At 36.9% G+C, this 15,965-nt stretch overlaps 1 protein-coding gene across 3 annotated transcripts in view; it reads right to left on the reverse strand.

Annotated features, from left to right (window-relative positions):
- The window catches only part of brun (trafficking protein particle complex subunit brun), a 114,309-nt gene that overhangs the window by 90,599 nt on the left and 7,745 nt on the right, over nt 1-15,965 (reverse strand). For all 3 annotated transcript variants that reach the window (XM_083115507.1, XM_083115506.1, XM_083115505.1), the window contains exons 2-4: nt 14,182-14,316; nt 7,251-7,442; nt 1,887-2,930 (exon numbers count right to left, since the gene is read on the reverse strand). In XM_083115507.1, coding sequence (XP_082971633.1) covers nt 1,887-2,930; nt 7,251-7,442; nt 14,182-14,302 — 1,357 coding nt within the window. In that variant the 5' untranslated portion in view covers nt 14,303-14,316. The remainder of the gene's footprint in view (nt 1-1,886; nt 2,931-7,250; nt 7,443-14,181; nt 14,317-15,965) is intronic.

A 15,965-nucleotide genomic window follows, 5' to 3' on the forward strand; every position in this document is an offset into this window, starting at 1 on the left:
TTGGTTGGTTGAGAAATCATTACTTCAAGAGCCAAACTTACTTGCCTTGTTACATGTTTAGCATTACAGTGAGTCTCACACTTACTTATAGGAACCCCAAAATAAACTTAAGAGAACAGAGAAGCAACCTCTCTAGATTATTCCCAGGATTTTTTTAAAAAAATCACACTTTTGTGAAATTCAATATCAAAGATCACACTAAATGATCTTGAAATCAACATGTTGATATATTCCTCATTTTTATGAAAGGAGCATTCTTTTAGATTCACAACAGACCTAAAATTACATTTCTATCACTGAGAATACCTCCCAGCCAAAAGATTCGATCAGATCATCATTCGCATACAGTCCAGACCTTGCACCTAGCAACTACCACCTCTTCTGCCATCTGAAGGCCTTCTGGGCAGCAAGCATTTAGACACTGATGAAGAAGTGAAAACGACCGTGAGTAACTGGTTATCCTCACAGACGGCAGAGTTCTATGAGGAGGGTATCCAAAAGCTCGTAGTTCGTTACGATAAATGTTTAAACTGTCAAGGAAATTACGTAGCAAATAGAGAAGTGTATGTAAATTCAGAAAATAAATGCTTTTTGAAAAACATTTACTTACTTAGTTTTTATTGCAAAACGGACCTTACTTAAAAAATAACCCTTGTATGTTAGGAAGCCAATTATGGTACTGTACATACAGTATGGTTTTTAAAATGCACATACCACTCTTGCACATTAAGAAATAATACAATAAATCTTATTTTTAAAGTGGTTTTAATTCTTCTAGCAACTAGAATGAAATGTCACTATAAGAATTAAAAGCATTTTGAAGAGTAAGATTTATTGGATTTAATCCTACACCACTTTTAGGTAAGGTTCTTCATGCATATAGATGGCACATTTAGGGGATGTTGGGGGTAGCACCCCCCACATATTTTTGATCACGGCCATTTTAGAGCTGACATGATCAGCACCACGCTCCAGTCACCTTTACCCCCCCCCCCCCAAGGTAACCATTTATTTCAAACTGGGTGTGCCCCACAGCCGCTTTATGTGGGGAGCAGGCCGGAAAAATTCCAACCTTACATCAACCACCCTGGGAATTGAATCTGGGTCTCATGCATGGCACACTACTGATTAGACCACTATGCCTATGCACCACTTTTACTATTCCATAAATTACTAAGCTGGTGTCTTTGTGTGCGCTCAGTACAAATATTGAAAAGCCTCTATAAAATATCCATGCAATATACAGTCGGTAACGCATCTGATTGAATTGAATTGAATTTAAAATTTTGGGAGCGTCAGCACGTAGGCTATTTTGCTCCCGTCACATCATACGGGGGCCAGCCCCTTACCATTACAAATAACAACTCTAATGTTGCATAACTAAAAATATTTAAATGTTCTGACTTCTGTTAAAAGCTGAGGCTGTAAAGGGTCACTCAGCACACATAAGGACAAAGAACAGGACAATACAAACAAAATTATACTGCCCATGGGACCAGTCGCCAGAGCCTCGTTAGTCTTCAGTCCAGGGTGCACTAACGTGGAAGTGAGGTTGACATTTGGGTGTACTACGTGGAAGGTCACCCCTTACACCCCGGTAACACATCTGACTACCATGCTAAAGGTCCAGAGTTCGATCCCCAGCCAGTTCAAATCCAGGAACTTTTCTAATGTTGGAAGCGGCCCCGGCACCCACCTAGCATCAAAATGACATGGGTACCTGGGGGAAACCCTGGGGGTAAAGGAGGTCAGGGGCATTACCTCCACACCCCTATATGCCTTCATGGCATGGTGCTAAGCACAGGGGAGCACTTTACCTCTTTTTTTAATACAAGTTCTATTTATCACTATTTTTAACGTATTCATCATATATGTAGCATACATACCTCCAAGCCACAGCCAATCATTTACTGACTTGAGAATGTCCACAGCTGACACATAGTAGTTGATGGCTTCTCCTGGAAGGCCCGCCTGAAGAGAAAGATCTCCCAAATGCTTCTTCATTCGACCTACACACTTTTTTCTATTTGTTCTTGAATCTAAATCCAAACCTACAAAGTCTTTTCTTTCGAAGGGAGCATAAATTAAAGACACACGTTCCACTTTTTCCCTGCTACGTTCCAACCTTTTGGATTCTAGAACCCAGAACAAAGACGAGAGAAATTCTTGTAAATCCGATTCTAAGTCTTCACACATTTCTACATTGGGATAGAATAATGCCCTAGTTTTAAAGTTTGATGGTGTTGTAAAAGGAGTTACATTTCCTAACGAAGACTGTTTTGAGCTAGAGGAAAGCGAACCATTTGACGTCGGTTCAGGTGTCACTGAATTTGCACTAGGGGGAGGAACACCGTTCACTGAATTCTCTGTTGCACCACTGCTAGTACCATTTTCCGTAGGACCACTTGCTAATGTCTTAGATGCATCACCAGCCGGTGAAAAATTATCAGTATTACTGCTTGTTGGTGAGTCGGGACTTTGATCTACACTTGACAACGGGGACATGGGGGCTCTATCACTGACTGGGGAACTACTGCTGTCGCCACTAGATGAACTGCTGGGTATTCGTCCTGACACAGGCTCTTCACATATCATCCTCTGACCACTCGTGGGTAACACTGGAATATCTTCCACAAATAGCTTATCTCCAATTTCTTCACTATTATCCTGTGTATCCGGAACTGGAGGGGGTACTGTCTGCTCGTAGACGCCACTATCCGAGTCCACAACCAGAGGCATGCTGGATGGTCCACTACCAGACTCCGGTGAAAGATCTGGTGTCGAACCGGTGACTGGGGTGCATGGGGTGCCATCTGGATACAGGCCAAATATGATGCAACGAGAATCAAATAGGGTTGATGAGTACTTTACTTTGAGAGATTCATGAATACGGCACAGCTCATTCAACTCCTGCTGAGAGTTACATTTTCCTGAAAAGTGAACCAAAACAAAAACTAAATTAGTAATACAGAAGTTATTTCATAAATCGAATGCAAAAATTAAATCCATACGCTCACACATACACATGCAGAGTTGGAGAGGTAATTTTCTATGTAAATGACATGGAATATACTTGGTGTAGCAAACATTTCTAATACATTAATTTGATCCTATCCTATTTCCATCTAAACGAGGAAGTTGAAAACAAGAAATAAACCATTTGCATTCAAGGAAGTTAGATATAAAAACATTTTGAACCAAAAATATAATCACACACCCTAATTTATGATCTGGCCAGATAAATTATACACACACAAACTGAGAACAGAACATAAGTATGTAATTATAAGGTGTATTCGTAAAGTAAGTACCGTTTGCAAATATTGCCGCTGTAGCGTTGCAGTCGCAACCGTGTGAGTTCTCGCTGACGTCCTTCATCCGTTAATAAGCCACAGGCAGTCGTGGGAGAAGGTCATGCTTTTTCTTCGTAGGTTTATGAAGGTTTGAAATGTTCAAGAAAATCAATCGGCCTGCCGACTGTGAAGTCTGGTCTGCGATTCGTTTTCTCAATGCATGAAATGTGAAACCGGTAGACATCCACCATCAACTGTGAGAGGTCTTTATTTTTGATGTTTAAAGAAGGTCATGAGACAGTTCACGATGAGCCAAGGAGCGGCTGGCCATCTGTTGTGACCGAGGATTTGGTGCGTGCGGTCGACGTGGAAATTCGTGAAAACAGACGCTTCACAATGTCGTCACTTTCCATGGAATTTCCACAAATTTCAAGAAAACAGTTCACTATGAAATTGCGACAGATCGCCTGGAATATCGAAAACTGTGGTCAGCGTTTTGACGGGGATGATGACGTCGAAGCAGGAGTGCATGGATGGCTTTCATAACAGGCGGGAACATTCTATGATGATGGGATACAAAAACCAGTGCCACACTATGACAAATGCTTGAAAAATGGTGGAAACTACGTAGAAAAGTAGTTTAAGGTCTGTAGAATGCAATGCAAATAAAATAAGGTACAAAACTATTTTACTTTATTTCTTACACCCTTTCGGTACTTACTCTCCGAATACACCTCGTAATTACACACATAGCAAGTAAATAAAAATGGGAGCAAATACTGTTCATAACATCCTCCACATGTGCACTGTAAAAGAGCATTTGCCTGATGTGCACAGCATAATAAATAAATAAAATGCACATAAAATATAGAAGAGCATGTGATATATATGAAAACTTAAGTGAAACTCGATGGCATAACATCCATATGAGGACCAAGGTTTGCAAAGCAGTTTTTCATTGGGTGAAATATGTTAGTGTATCAAATTTCACCATCACTAATTTCTAGATCAAAGCCTGCTACTTCTTTACCACTACGTACGAGCCGTACGTAGTCGAGCCTGCATGCCCTCCTACCACTACATACAGCCCATATGTACCTGGTACTATTGGCCGAAAGGGAAATATTCTTGCATGGTAATGGCCAAGAAAACGTACGAATGCCTCTGGTCGGGAAGGACCAAAGTCTACACGTTGCTGTGACGTCATTTGAGCATGCGACTATCGCAAGCAATGAGCAAAGCACGCTTGTTATGCCATCTGTTGCTGAAAGTACATAACCCTGCTATTGAGGAGACCTGTGTTTTTTTATTTTCTTGCATATTTCGTAAAACAAAAGCAGAACAATATGGAGGAGAAGGATAGTAGTTCATCGGATTATGTTCCGGAAGAAGAGGAGTGACTGTAGTGAGTCTGAATATTACGATATATCCAATGCGGAAGACGAGGCAAAGTCAGTCGGAGATTGAACGTATGTGAACGATCCTTTCAGTGATGCACGTGAAAATCCATTTTATAAGTTTGAAAATAACTACGATTTTTATCCTGCCATCGTGGCTGAAGAACTGTCAAGATCTGGCAAATGTATTGAAGCATTTTTTCGCATGTTGTAAAATATTTGTCTGCATGGACTACTAACAAGAGAGTCGACATGGAGTATGCTAAATCCGATATTGACAGTTTTTTCAATATAGTTTGGATTTTCACATTTTTTCTTGTGTTTAATTGTTTTTCAACACCCCTTTACATGTGTCTGATGGGGTACTGAACAATGTGAATTCTAATTATTTGAGGGCCTCCCCGATGGCAAAGTGGCAGTGTTGTCACCTTGGAATCAAGGGGTCCCGGGTTTGATACCTGGTGGAGGCACATGGCACAGTGGTTCGGATCCCACTTTAAACTGTAGGTCCAGTCCTGATTAGCCTTACTAAGCATGAAGTGGACTTAAAACACCAAATCAATCACAATAAAAAATCTAATCATTTGAATTACAAAAATTATTGAATTAGCAACCAACATGATAGATGATTTGCACTATCGCTAGGTGTTGCCTAATGCTCTCCGCATAGCATGGTCGTGGGATTCTGCTCAGTCTACAGGCTGGGATTCAAGAGGTTAAGTAGCTCTGCAACTGTCCTCATACTGCTGGATCAAGACCAAAATTCTGGGGCTCCCACCAGGAATCAAACTAAAGACCATTGGGTAACTATCTGGTTACATGGGATCACAATTTTATGTAAGTTCATAATAACTTGACAAAATACACAAATGGTATACTTGTGTAATAGTGGTGATTAAAAATAATAAAATAATCCTGATGTAGCATGTGATTGTGTGAGACTATTATTTTATCTATTATATGTAGTAAATAATTACCTGCTATTTTAAAAGTAAAAAAAACTGGCTTGAGTTTTCAGATGGAATTAAAACTGTCAATTTTTAAAATTTCTGGTTCTTGCATGTCTCATTTTCTCTCTCATTTCATGAATTCAAGTCAACAATAGTGACAAATTAGGAATAAAGTGACACTTGCATGACTGGCGAAGCATAAGACAACCTTTAGTAAAATGCATGCAGAGGTGAAAAGTGAGGTGAAGTCAGGGCTAGCACAGTGGCTCAGTTTGGAAAGTAATGACACAGCATGTCAGAGACCTGGCGAAACTTGCACTTTTTGCTTAAATTTCTACACAGATCTAGGAAAGCTGAAAGGAAAATAAGATTTTGCTTAGTAGTTAAGTGGGCAAGAACCAGTGCTTGAAAAATGTTCTTCAAAGCTAGACATCAGCTCTGAAAATCAGGTGTCAGGAAACTACCTACTAGCAATTGTGCATACTACAGTGTGTTTCAAAAGTCGCACAACCCAAACTTTGAAAATGTAGATCATGAAAACCGAGAGGTATTTACACCAGGTTTTCTGTACTAAACTAATCATGGACGCTATCACTGCATTAGTAAATTTATGTTAGCATGTATCCAAATAAAAGCAATTACTTTTTTTTTAAAAAAAATGTTAATTTGCTGAAAACATCTGAGAATTGATTTTCTACAATAGAAATTTTCAGCATGAAATGCAGGTTCAACCAGGACTCGAACACGGATCTCTGATATAACGTGCCATTGCTCTAAACACAGCTACTGAGTTAGCCTGGCCTCGCCTGATTTTTCGGTGTCGCTGTTTTACCTACATGGAATCTTCTCTGCCAGTGCTACCGCAACGGCATCTGTTGCCTTTGAAATACAGTACACCACATGTGCCGTGCGTCTGTTGACAATATTTCGACCTGCTAGCATTGCCATATATGTCCCAAAAATGGCACTTTTTTCCTCAACCCATAAAATCGCCAATAAAAAATCCATCAAATGTTGCACATGACCAATATTGGTCGCAAATGACAGATTAACATGGCATCAGACATCTAATTATGACCCTTCCATAATTTCTTACATATTTTTCTCATTCAAAAGTGCATTGCTGGGAAAATTTTAACGCTGCCTTCCACCAGTTATTAATTTATCTAAATTTTCTGTATGGAGAAAACTGATAATTTTAAGCATTGAAAAATATCTCAATGAATGAGACTTTGTAATGCAGAAAACCCGGTGTAAATATCTCTTATAGTTTTCATGATATACATTTTCAAAGTTTGGGTTGTGCAAGTTTTGAAACACTCTGTATAAGAAGCTGAGCATCACGGTATTCAAATCATCGTTAAATCATTCGAGAGTAAGAGTAAGAAATTATTACTGATTCTCTGGAATGTTCACAACGTTGATTTAAAAAGAAAATAATTTGCTAACTTACGCTGTACTGCAATTTGAACTTAGAATCTTCAAAATTTCGTACATATTATAGCATAACATCACAGTCGCCAGGCTGAAATTTGTAGTCACCATGGCGACCGGGATTTTTCGAGCCCTGACAAGAACTCTATTTTCTATATAGTACAAAAGATGCTTACCCACACATATGAGCCCAAGAACTTTCCGATGTGTCTGGAAATCACCCCAGTCATTGTTTTCCACTGGGTAACTCTTCACATAGCGTGCCCACACTCCTCTGGTCACTCCTTGGGAATCGCAGACCTTAACATGATTGAGGCGAGATATCCTTTCAAACACTTTGTTGAAGCTTTTCTGTCTTAATTGTTGGCCTGAAATGTATCAATGCAGAATAATAATCAAAGAGGAATATTGCTCTTTGGTTATGCAGAGAAATTCCACAACTATTAAAAAGCATTCTTTGAAAATTCCAATTCTCCAAGCACCTCCTTAATTGATACATGTAACCAGGTGACTGCAATGAATTTTGCCTTACAAGAAGAAACTACACATTTAGTAGGGCTGAGCTGGTACTACTTTGAACCAATGTCCATATCGGTGCTGATACTCTTATCAATACTTTAAATCTGCAATTCCGACTATTTATAAATTTTAATATATTGTACAAGTATTCCATTGGAACTGCACAAATTCAACTAACAGTTTCATGCTTTAAAATACTCTTAATTTCACTTATGAATAATTTAAACACAAAATCCATTTCTCCCAGACAATACTGTTACAAAAATAATGGAAAATTCATTATTTAGGCTGTGAAAGTGCTGTATGGCATTCTTGCACACTCCAGACTACAGAAATTATCCATGATTAAATTTCAACGAAACTTTCTGATGTCAATATCATTAGTATCAGTGCTGGTTCAGCCATAATATCTGGGCATTTACTTAAAAACAGGATATATATATGAATTATATCCTTTTATTGATTAAAAATATGACTATTTTGCACTAAATTACACGATATTTATATATCAAAAGAGCAGAGCATCAACTAATCTGCCCCATCTAGTGGCAATACCTGTCCTTAAACTCTTTAAAGAATATAAATGTAAAATTAAGCACATAGTGTATGAGAAACACATATAGTGGAACAACGATGAGAAGAGTGAACTATGTGAAATTTTTACTGTTCTCCAGGATTGACATCTAGACCATTTTGCGTGGGGTTATGTCAAGTCACTTATGAACGCACAAAGACCACGAAATGAAGATGACCTCTAGTAGTAGATTACTGTACCCTGTTGTTAATGACAAGAGTTTCAATGTATAACTGGTTTGGACACAAAAGTATTGTTCTTCCTACATGTACATACCAATAATTGGTAATAAGGTGGATTATTTTCTAAGCTTTTGTTTCTTATTGCAACATCTCAAACAGATCGCTCTACAAAACACCCAATTGCATTAAGAAGCAGAGTGAATGTAAAACCTCCTTTTCAATGAACCAAAATCATCTGTACAAGTATGTTTTTCACTGATCTAAGGTTGCCAATCAAAAGAACACATTCAGCTTTCGTATATCCCGTAACTAGTCTGATAAACATGTTGACATAGTGAGATTATAGGTCATTATGTGCATAACTTTTCATGTTATAATCAGACATAGGAATTTTAGGCTATAAGAAATAAGTTTTATACCCTAAAAGTATTGAATTAGGCTTCAAAAAATTAAAATTAGACCCTGACACAAACACCTGAACTTAGTTGTTCATAATGCAAAAATAATTGTAACATGTTCCATTCTTACACCAATGCTCATATATTCAAATGGGTGCATTTTGTATTTTAATAACAACAAAAATATTAGATATATTTTTAATAAAACTTTACACCATTTCAGCAAAACATTTAATCCATGAGCTCCTCCATATTGGTTCTCATTTTTAGCAGTACAGGAAATTATTATTTTTTCTAATTTCTCACAGGATTTCGTACACAGTTTTGTGTAGTGTCTCCATAACCCTTAAACATATAGCATTAAAATATGGTAACACTCAGCATTCAGACGCTTTACTGGTAGAGGCTTGTCTACATTGAGCGTGTAGGCGGAACTAGTGCCAGGAATAGCTAGGATGCATAAAGCTTGTGTTTGAGACCGTTAGTTTCAGTCCAGGAGATGGCATTGTTGTGGAAGATGTGTTTGTTTTGATCTTTAATTCTTTTGTTCAAAATGTCATGCACTGGAAAGGAAATACGTATGCTATTTTTATCTGATTGTCTTTCATTATGGTGTTCTGAATGCTTGCAACATTTAGTATACACATGTAATGTAAAACCTATGATGTTTTCTGTTGAAGAGTTTGCATAACTTGCTCGATTGATCTTGTTGTTTTAAATCCACTTTATGCACAGAAAGGCTAATCGGAACTGTACCTACATTTTAAAGTGGGATCCGAACCAATGTGCCATGTGCCTACACCAAGTATCGAACCCGGGACCCCTTGATTACAAGCCAATGACATTACCACTACGCCATCGTTGAGGCACACATAACTTGCTCGATTTTTACTCATAATGCAGAGACAGTAGCAACAGGAGTCTCCATGCTACTTTCAATAATTACTTCGTTTATCCTATTTCTTACTCTTTTTATTGCATGTAAAGCAAGGAAATTAAATTATAAAGACTTTTGTAATCTCTTGCATGATATACTTATTTGCACCATGCCATGAAGGCATATAGGGGGTGTAGAGTTAGGGCCCCATCCTTTCTTGATCACGGCCAAAGGTGGGGGTGATGTGATCAGCACCATGCCCCTGGCCGCCATTACCCCCCAGAGTTTCCTCCAGGTACCCACTTTATACGATGCTGGGTGGGCGCAGGAGCTGCTTGAACAGGTGGAAAAAATCCTGGTTCTCCCCCTCCGGGGATCAAACCCAGGTCTCTCACATGGTAGTCAGTCAGACACCCTAACGACTGAGCTACCACAGCATATATTTTTTCAATTTATTATATTTATTTTATTTTAAATGTAATTTTAAAATAATAAATAATAATAAATGACCACTTCATGGTACATTTTGTGCCTGTTCAGTAGCTTAGTTTTGTTGAGTCTATGATCACCTATGATGGGAAACATTCCTTAACAATTTATTAGACGTAAACCTATAAGATTTGGTAAACAAAGATTGGTGCTTGAAAACCTTCTATGGATACCTAATTCGTTTTGACATCTATCAAGGCAAGAGTATAAGAAAACTCCACTGACATTGAAAACAAATTTAGAAAGGCTGAAGCCCCTCCCTCTTATTCATGTGCTACATGATTTCCGATGTAAAATTCTCCTCCCAGCTTGAATTTAGATGGGAAATCAGTCAAAACACATTTAGTGTTCCACCTAAGGAGCTTTGCAACCCACAGACAAAATTTTTGAAAGATGTGTGGTTATTGCTGGTTGTTCACCAGTAGTGTTCGTATTGGATATGCCAAATATGGTATTGGAATTAACAGTCCATGTTTCATATGTTTCCAAGGAGAATATTGAGGAGTGATAACCACTATGTGAATATAGGGTAATAATATGTATTGAATAGTTACTGAAGCGTGTTTAGCTCAGATAATGTGAGATTAATGTACAATGGATCTATGATATTTACAGTTTTTAAATAAATAATCATATTTTTAAAGTAATTTTAAGGTTAATAAAAAAAATTGAAGTTTTTAAAAAAATCAATTTGTAGGTGTGAACGCATAGTGTTACCATATGGTAATAGGGCATAATTCAAAAAGGGAGAATGAAAATTTTCTAAAAATGATTAAAAATCGCTTACTGATATTAGTCTATAAATAATAAAAAAAATTGGCACATAATAATTCATGTTTTTAAGGGTTAATTATGCTCCTCTTCCCATGATTGCTTTCGTTTTCCATTTCCGACTTCTCTCCTCCAACTGGGCATCTACCTTTAGCATGTGTAAATATGCACTTATAAAGTGATTGTGTCTCATCTCTGAGTCACTTGACTCGTATATTGTAATATTTGTACATCATATTAAATGGAAGTCAGAACTCCCAGGACATTGTAATAAAAGGATATACACAGACACTTTAATGGGATTTTTTTTTTGTAGCTTTCAAAGCATATTTTACGGTTTATACTTCTGTAAACTAAAAGGTAGAAAAAGATTTACATGGGTGTTTCCATTGATGCTTGCCTGTTTGCATTTAAATCAAGATATAAACCATGTGTTTTTTTTAAATCAATTATTATTTAAATCACTTTAAAGAAATAATTTATAGAACAATGTAAATAAGTAGGTTGTAGATATCAGAAAGACTTTTGGTGAAAGTACATTAATATTGTAATCATTCAATGGTGTTTATTAAGCTCTTAAGATACTAAGAAAAGCAGAACAAAATATATGTACTGATGGGGTGAAGCTTATAAACTGTCAACATGCTAAATTTCTGTTGCTTTAAAACCCAATAATTTTCATAGGCAAAAATAGGAAATATTTTGTGTAGAAAGAAATACAAGTCTCTAATCATGTCAAATTATACGAGGGTCACTATTTATATTTTGAGCCTTGGCAACACTGATTGAAGTTAGGTGCGATTTGACGTTTGCACAGAATCATCTGGCATTATTGACCATAACGTACTTCAAATGTTTTATCAATAGCTTCATTTGTGTTGTTTATGTTGCCTTGGAGATTGCGCGACAACAATAAAATGGACATTTTCGTGCGATGATTTTTTACGATTTTCGACGTGGATTATCAAGACAAGAGTGCATCGATCAACTTACTTCCACATTTGGCGATGAAGCCCCATCCTTTGCCACTGTGAAACGCTGGTATAACGAATTTAATCGTGGCCGCCATTCGCTCACAGACGAGATTCGCGAAGGTCGTCCAAAATCAGTTGTTGTTCAAGAAAACATTGATGCTGTGCAAAACCTAATACTGCAAGATCGTTATGTGACATACTGTGAGATTGAGGCAACCATAGGCATTAGTTCCACCAGCATATATAAAATATTACATGATCATTTAGCTGTGAGAAAGGTATGTTCTCGTTGGATCCCACACAATTTGACAAAAACTCAAAAAGACGCTTGCGTCGATTGGTGCAAACAAATGCTCAATAAATACAATCGTGGTGCTTCAAAAGACGTATATAAGATTGTAACGGGTGACGAATCATGGATATATGCATATGAGCCGGAACGTAAACAGCAGTCGACTGTATGGGTGTTTCAAGATCAACCCAATCCAACAAAAGTTGTTCGTGCTCGAAGCACATTGAAACAAATGGTCGCCTGTTTTTTCGGGAAAACTGGTCATGTGGCAACTGTGCCTTTAGAGGAACGTAGAACGGTCAACTCTGAATGGTACACAACAATTTGTTTGCCAGAGGTCTTCGGTCAAATACGGAAAACAAACAAACGCCGTCGGATCATTCTTCATCAAGACAATGCCAGCTGTCGCACATCTCGTCTAACAACCGACTTTATGAACAGTCAAAAAATCGAATTGATGGGTCATCTGCCATACAGTCCTGATTTGGCACCCAATGACTTCTTCTTGTTCCCGAATGTCAAGAATAAAAACGATTTTCATCGGCGGAAGACGCCGTTGATGCGTTCAAAAAGCATATTATGAAGGTGTCTCAAGAAGATTGGAAAAACTGCTTTGACAAATGGTTCGAACGAATGCAAAAGTGTATTGACCATAAAGGAGAATACTTCGAAAAACAATAAAGAAGTTTGCAATGCCAAATTCCTGTTTTTTCATTGTTAGGCTCAAAATATAAATAGTGACCCTCGTAAATACTCGATATGGACCAAAATGAAATTTTGGCAGATACCAATAAAGTATCAATAGAAAATTGAAAATGGTGCTTCAAGAACCTGAATGGATCATTGACCTCCTTATTAAATGTGTTTCCAGGTGACTGCAATGCAACAGAAGTTGCATATTTAGACATTTACTTTTCTAAAAAGTAGGGCATGGGGATTATCCATAAAAAAAATAAAAAATCGGTAATTTTACCGATAATCTGATACACCAATATGCCTATATTCGCCAATACCGATAGAGTACAGATTAATCTGTCCCATTCCTAGTAAATAGAAATCAAGGGGTATATCATATAAGGCTGTTCGTTGAGTAAATAAAATAAATTTTAGGAAATTCACTACCAATAATTCCATAACAATACCTAATTCATTCTAACTTTACAGATCATTTGTTTGTTCATAGTTGTTGATAAGTGTCTTGCATGTCTCTCTCTTTCATTTGTTCACACCTATAATTTGCAGGAATACTTTTTCTGGGAAGGAAAAGTAATGCTCTTTGGATAAGTATCTTGAAAGCTCATCTAGTAGTGTTATTGAAGTTTTGGGATTTTTCACTTCAAAAATCATTACTTTTTACCTGGATATATGCCATGTCCTAGTATTACATATTTTTACTGTGAATTCTTGTACCATACATAGAGCTATGCAATTTCGTTTTTGACAGGACAGTCATGAAATGAATTGCAAAATGCAAAATAAACTTATAAACACGAAATTTAGAGTTTATTTATTGTTGTGACATTTTCTGAAGTCCAGTTATGCAATTCATAGAAAATGTATTAATTCTGCTGTAAATATTTGAGAAGCAAAATTGAATTACACAGGAATACTCTGATAGCTACATATATGTGGTAGTACACAGGAAATGTTTATTTTGGGTAATGTGTAGTTTTTTAATCTTTTTATTCGCCATTTTAACACCAAAATGCCATTTTATATGCCACTCTTGATCCCAAAATGTGCCCAATTTTTGTGCTGAAATCTCGATCTTTTATTCACCATCACCGTTCTAGCAATACATTTCTATTACCTTCTGGAACAATGTATCCTACTTTTTGACAAGTGGGACAATGTATCCTACTTTTTGACATGTCCATGTCGGTACATGTGTGGCAAAATTCGAATTATCATGACTAGGTGTGCCATGACACACTTAATATAAAGTACACTACATGTAATACATCTTCGTAACACAAAGGAACATTATGAAACACACTGTATAAAGAAAACAAGACAGAGGACGTTACTCACCAATATGCCTGACCAGCACGAGGAGTGCCTGATGATCGTGAGCATTTTGCTGGTAGTCAGGATATGACATGGTAGTGTCTGGCGGTGGGCTGGACAGGATCACACTTACTGCGGATCTCATGAGGGAACTGGCTCCTGAAACAAATAACACAATTTTAAAACCTCAGACAACAATTTAGTAGGGATATGAAATTTTGGCCAATACCGATATAAAATATACCGATACTTATAACTGATATTCTACCGATCCGATATATAAATCCAAATGGACCTTGAATAACCTGATTAGTTCATTGACCTCCTTAATAAATGTTTGTTTCCGGGTGACTGCAGTGCAAAAGAAGTTGCATATTTAGACAGTTACTTTTTGAAAAAGTAGGGCATTGAAAATTATAACAAAATGGCAAAATTTTGCACCAAATTATAAGATATTTATAGATATATCGGATTAGTAAAATAATCAGTAATTTTACTGATGCACCGATAGAGTACTGCTTAATCTGTCCCATCACTAAAATTTAGTAAGTGCAACAATTCTATGACACTTAAAAATAATGAAAAAATGTGCAAGATAATGTTGGATTAAGGATGAATTCAGAGCACAATTACCTATTCTTCAGTAAGTCATGATCTATGACACTTTATATACAAGAATACAAATTACAAGGCCCAATATGAGAAATTGTGACCAACAAAACACGTTCAAAAATTTTGCAGTTTTTAAAAAATGAACAAATTTCAGTGTTCTACATAACATAAGTTATTTTAAGATGCAGAAACCACAACAACTGAGACATTTAACTATAAAGTGCAACTTGTTTGTCCAATTCCTTGTATCCCGGAGCAGTTTCACAGTATTTTTTTACAATAAAATATATTCATTCACAACCTTTCATTATTTCTCTATAACAAGAAGCTAAAAGCAACAGGGAATTTAGTTCATGTGAAACACAATCTTCATAAAACATGCAAAATGTATTTTCTTACAGGGGGTATAGTGGGGAGCAGGGTAAATAACATGAAGATGATACAATACTGGAAGGAAAGCTTTGTGGCAATACTGTATCATTAAAAAGTAGTGGAATATATTATGCTTTTTTGTACTTCTGTAGAAAACCTGCAATCTGTATTTTGTTCTTTTTGGATGATATTTGGTGATAACACTGGTAATGTTCTAAATCTAGTGAAAATTTTTAGACCTCTGTAATTTTGCAAGTATGTAACACTGATTTAAGTTTCTGGAGTGTCAATTAATTTTGCTACAAATGTAGATTTGAAATGTGCAAATGGAATTCCTTCTGAGGTGGCAACACTTCTGACCATGCACCATACTAGCTGTTACATTAACTCATTTTGAAAACTGACTCAGTTACAATTACTGGTATTTGAAAAGTTACTAAGTTACTTTTTTTTTGGTTATTTTCTGCTGGAAATTTTCTTGCAAACAAATTACCCACAAGCAATGATCATTAACTGCAATAAAATTAATACATGAAGATTTACATGTGTTCAGTTTGTTTATGGTACATAATAATAATATGTGGCATAACAGCCAGTGCCTACCTACCGACTGTCAGTCTCACTCCCATCAGAGGTGAGACATTATCCAACTAGTTACGGGGTGATGTGTGGTCAGCACGAAGAACCTTCAGTTGTTGTAGACTTCCATGAACGAGCTACAATAACTGTTTCGTATCTCCCCAATTTTCTCACGGTGGGTGGCCACAAGTCCAATAAGCAGGCCGAAATCTCAGGAAAAGTTGTTACGCTTCCCCCGGGAGACT

Source organism: Lepisma saccharinum, chromosome 30 (assembly GCF_977018435.1).
Source record: "Lepisma saccharinum chromosome 30, izLepSacc3.1, whole genome shotgun sequence".
NCBI classification, from domain to species: domain Eukaryota; kingdom Metazoa; phylum Arthropoda; class Insecta; order Zygentoma; family Lepismatidae; genus Lepisma; species Lepisma saccharinum.